We start from the raw sequence: 5,288 nt of genomic DNA on the forward strand, positions 1-5,288 counted from the left end.
TCCAGGCATTTTGATAAAAGAGTAAAGAAAAATGTTGGATTCCTTTAGGAAAAAAACATTCTTTTTATTCTGATGCATTTTGTAAATAAAAAGAATTCAAAGAACACTGATCAGAGAATTGACTTAGGAAAAACCAGAAAAAAGTCAGAATTTCAACCAAACTAATAAAATTGTACTCATTCAAGTAATAGTATGACAGTTTTCTGTTTTTAAATCAAAATAAAACAACACTACATTTGCAATTCAATTTTGCAAATTGATCAAGAATTCATGAAGTAATCTCGGGATAGATTAAGGTCCTGGGATAGGCAGTGAGTGGCGCCTTTTACTCATAATATTTGTGAAAATGGCTTCGTATTTGAAAGAAAGGGAACTGGGAGGCAGAGAAATATATTAAGGCAATACTTAAAAGGTAAAAATTATTAATCAGTGTTCTGAATGTAGCCAGAAACATTTAAATGATGTTTGTATTATTTTAAAATTATAAACAGCATGAATCTTATTTTAGAAGGGCTCAATATATTTACCCCTTCTACACAAAGAAATACAGATATTTTTAAAACTCAATGAAAAATTACAAGACAAAATTACACAACAAGCCTAAAATAAAAGCCTAAAACATGATGATGAGTAAACACAAGTGCATGCAGTTCACATTTGTCAGGGGGAAGAACATTTTGTCTCCCATGATTATCTGTGAAACTTATTAATAAATATATGTTTAAGAATATTATATAACCAGGATTTGCCCTGTTTACCCTATTTCTTCTGCTTGAATGGGTCAAACTAGGATAAATAGGTCGTAGATTGATATAGTCTCATGTATGCATAATTAAAAGAATGATATAACTACTCTATTATTAATAATCAACATTTATATATTAACTTATTTAACCACCTTAATGTAATCACTCAAGGTATCAAGTGCAGCCTTAACAAAGTTTTATGATTAGTTTGAGAAAAATTAGTACACTGAGGTAGGTAAACATGCATTTTTAAAACCACCTTTTTTATACTTAAAATATGTATATTTCAAATAGCTAAAAATGGTATTTGAGTGATATAATGAATTGAATGGAATGATATCTCCACATCCAGGTCTCTGAAACCTGTGAATTTTACTTTATTTGGATAAAAATTTCTTCCCCAATGTAATTAAATTAAGGGTCTTAAAATGAGATCATCCTGGATTACCCAGGTGGTCCCAAAATCCAATGACAAATGTCCTTACAAGAGACAGAGAGGAGAATGCACAGAGACACTGAAAAAACAGGCACATAAAGAAGAGGCAAAGACTAAGATACGCAGCCACAAGCCAAGAAATCCTTGAGGCTACCGCAGCTGGAAAAGGAAAGGACAAATTCTTTCTTGGAGCCTTTGGAAAGACGGGGTGGCCTGCCACACCTGATTTCATACTTCTGGGCTCCAGAACTGTGAGAGAATAAATTTGTGTTGTTTTAAGTCATTACATTTGTGGAGATTTGTTATGGCAACCCCGGGAAACAAATACATATGGAAATTAGGAATAAAATTTTTGTCTAAAAAAAAAATAAGTGTTAATTCAAACCTTAGGGTAATAAAAAGAAAATCAGAAGCTGTTATCCATTATTACATCCACTTTAAAACTTCCAGATACACTAGAATAGTTCTACTTATTCCAAGTATAAGGAAGTATCAATTATGCCTTCCTTTCAAGACTGTGTCTCCTAAAATACTCCAATCATTAATCATCTAGGCTCTCTGAGCTCCCCGCACTCCAGGTACCCATTCACTCTGTGATTTTCCCTAGTGAAGTTATATTTTAAGTTTTCATCAACTCTCTGGTACAATCTGTAAGGTAATCATATGTGATTAATTTTAAGTGTCTTTACAAAATGTTGATAAACTATAAAAATCAAGCTAATTGTTTTACCTTTGGACCTTGTCTTCCTGGATATCCTGGTAATCCTGGAACTCCAAGTTTCCCCTAAAGTTAAAAAAAATGATAATAAAAGTACTTGAAGTTGAATTAAGTTTAAAAGACAATTTTAATCATTTTTCTACATATTCGAACCACACATTTGCACACTCAAAAGGAAGATTTGCAAATTTTAACCTACTATATTTTCACTATATTTCTTCACGTGAATAGAAAAAGAAAATTGCTGCTTTTGACATATTTCTAATGCTATAATGCTGTCCAATTTCACCTATGTTGTACAAGTGACAGTGCCTTCTTTGGAGACATAGAACCTTGAGCTAAAGAGAACTCTAAACCCCTTTGTGAATTCTGAAGCATGACTAAAAAATCTCCTAAGCTTTTTCAACATTAATTACTACTTTCAGTTAGTTTATATACCTGGAACATTTATATTTTATCACTCCAACTAGACTAAATTTTTTTGATAAAGTCACTTTGTATATCTCAGTCTAAATATAAAGCAAGTGATCATGAGCTATTTAACTTTTTCTCAATGAGTAATAAAATTTAAATAGATATACAAAGAAATCTGGAACCACATTTTGAGTCAATTTTTTCTTTTATTCAAATATCTGGGAATACCTGGACTAATAAATATAATGTGTGTTGAGAGCTATAGTTAATTATAAAGATTGTTTTGTATAGTGTTAATTCCTCAAGCTAGGTACTTGAATATGCAATTAATGTTGTTCCATGCAATGAGATTTTCTCACTTGAAAATGATACAACAAATTGTAAGTTATAATGAAGTCCAACAATGCATAACAAATACTAAGCAGTTTAAAATATTAAAATAACAAAATTAGCCTCCCAAAAATGCTTTCTGAAGGAAGCATTAATAAGAAAATACAGGTAGAGAGATAAATAAAATAAATTAATTCAATAAAATATATTTATGGAAACTTACTGCACATTATTTTCCTTAATAAGATACTTATGAAAGCATACTCCATTTATAAAATATTGTTTATTAATGTCTTAAACATTAGCAAGCATAAAGAATCAGTATTCCCAATGTACATTTAAAAAAACTAAGAAAAGAAACAAACACAAGTCCAAATTAGTATATGCAATGTTAAAAGATGAGTAGAACTTTATGACAAAATAAATATTTTACTGGATGAAGCAAGGCAAGAAATTAAAAACATATTTTATGAAGTTGTTATTATATATTGAACTAAAGAGTTATCTGAGTCATGATCAACACTGCATAGATAAGTAGTCTTCAGACAGAAAATATTCAAACTCCTAAGAAGCATACTTTTAATGATGTCCCCTTGGATACATCGAGTTATCATATCTTGTTTTATGTCATCGATTTCAAGGTTAATGAAATTCTTTAGTTATGATCACAAGCGATTTGTGTTTTATGCTAACTACTATGTTAGAATTATACTCTTACTCATTTTAGAGTCATTTTAAAATAAACTCAGATAGGAAATTTATATTTTCAATATGATTACAGACAACTACAAAAAAGGGACAAATACTAAGGAATGTCATAGAATAAGAATTGTGGAGCAATTTAAACTCCTGATGTCTCAGAACAGTTTGTGTGAACATTTACACATAATAAAGAAGGGCTCAGAAGACAGGAAAGTCCCAGAATAGTCTTTCACTATCGGCAATTGAGCACTTTAAATGGAAGGGTCTAAAGGCCTAGTAAGCCCTTATTTGTCCCTGATCTTTTCTCCTGCTGCTTAGAGACTACAGATTGTTCATCGATTCACAAATGACAACTTTGTCCAAGTGTGAAACTGTAGAAATTTCAAGGTGTGGAACTGTGTAAGAACTGTCACATCAGATAATAATGACATGAGGAAATTTTTTTGTATTTTTCTATTCACAATCTCTATATAATACCTATATATTTGCTTTCTGGGATTGAATGGTAGGAAGGGGTAAAATTATTATTTTCTTAAATAGCAAAGAATTTATCTTGTAGAATAATAACATGATCACTGTAGAAAATGTAGACATATATATATAAAAAGGGAATCATTCAAATTATATCAGCAAGATTATTATTATTTATATTTTGCTTTAGTATACATAATAGGATAACACTTGTCATAGACATTTATAGTTTTTTTTTCATTTAAAATCACAGTACGTTATAAATAGTTTACTATACCACTAAATAGTTTATGAAGGCATAATCGTAATGTTCTTTAATATTATATTTAAATAATGGTGGCAAATATTGTTGACATAATTCATAATGCCCAGTGTCTCTAAAATCAATGAATATTAGAATTATCTGGGGACATTTGAAAGCATAATGATGTCTGTGCGAACACAAGATTAAAATTAAAGTCTTTCGAAGTAGGATCTGATGACAGTATTTTTAAAACACCTATCCTGTGAAAATACATGTTTAAGTGAAAAAAATAGAAAACTGTACATTTTGGTTTGAAGGGCAAAGATAATTTTACTTGGTTCAAAACCGTAAGTAGATCATTTTCATTCTTTCATCCTTTAACCATACTCAAATTCTCCAGTGTGGAAGAGCTGTAAAAGTGGCTGATCTTGCATGGCCTACGATAGCAGAAGAGACTGGAAGGGATGAGTGCAAAAAGATAGACGTACCCATCTTAGCAGTATTTAATGGAAACCCCTAGATTTCTGACATAAGTGATTTAAACTATTTTAAAATGATGATGGTGCACCATCTGCAAGAGACCTATAAATTCAAAGTCATTTACTAACCTTTTCTCCTGCTTGACCAGCAGGACCAGGGTCTCCAGTTGGGCCTGCTCGGCCCTTGGGGCCTTCAGGACCATCTTCCCCTCTTGGGCCTAGTTGACCAACTTCTCCCTACATAACAGAATAACATTCTTGTAACTTAAAACATATCTGGAGATAGAAGGGCACAGATTACAGCGTATCAGAAAGTCAGATTCTTCAACTTTTGGTCTGTTTACCCATGTTTTGTTTATGATAAAGAGGTTTCAAAGTGTTTAACTTCATCACTGTCTCTGTTATTGAATAAAGAACTGAATATAGTCTGATATTAGAAAACCTACAGAAGCCTGATGGTACCATATATGACATTAGGTTGCTTTTAATACAACTGTGTTGCACAGAGAGAGAGAAGAGAAAATCGGAGAATAAAGATTGGCTAGCTATTCTGGAAATCACTATATGGAACACAAGAAAAATGTCCTCATTTGGACGTGGTGTTTATCTTTAAGGTATTAAGAAGTAGGATACGGCAGTTACTACGTCCCATCCTGGACTCAGGCTTCATGTGAATTTTAGGGAAATAAAAGTATTCTGCATTATGCCCCTTTGCTCAGATATATGAGGTAATATGATATTAATTATA

General features: G+C 31.4%; 1 protein-coding gene across 1 annotated transcript in view; it reads right to left on the reverse strand.

The window, feature by feature from the left end:
* COL11A1 (collagen, type XI, alpha 1) overlaps window positions 1-5,288 on the reverse strand; it is a 221,557-nt gene that overhangs the window by 112,502 nt on the left and 103,767 nt on the right. The window contains exons 28-29 of the mRNA XM_012654837.1: window positions 4,670-4,777; window positions 1,913-1,966 (exon numbers count right to left, since the gene is read on the reverse strand). Coding sequence (XP_012510291.1) covers window positions 1,913-1,966; window positions 4,670-4,777 — 162 coding nt within the window. The remainder of the gene's footprint in view (window positions 1-1,912; window positions 1,967-4,669; window positions 4,778-5,288) is intronic.

This window comes from Propithecus coquereli, unplaced genomic scaffold (genome assembly GCF_000956105.1).
Source record: "Propithecus coquereli isolate 6110/MARCELLA unplaced genomic scaffold, Pcoq_1.0 Scaffold45, whole genome shotgun sequence".
In the NCBI taxonomy this organism is placed as follows: Eukaryota; Metazoa; Chordata; class Mammalia; order Primates; family Indriidae; genus Propithecus; species Propithecus coquereli.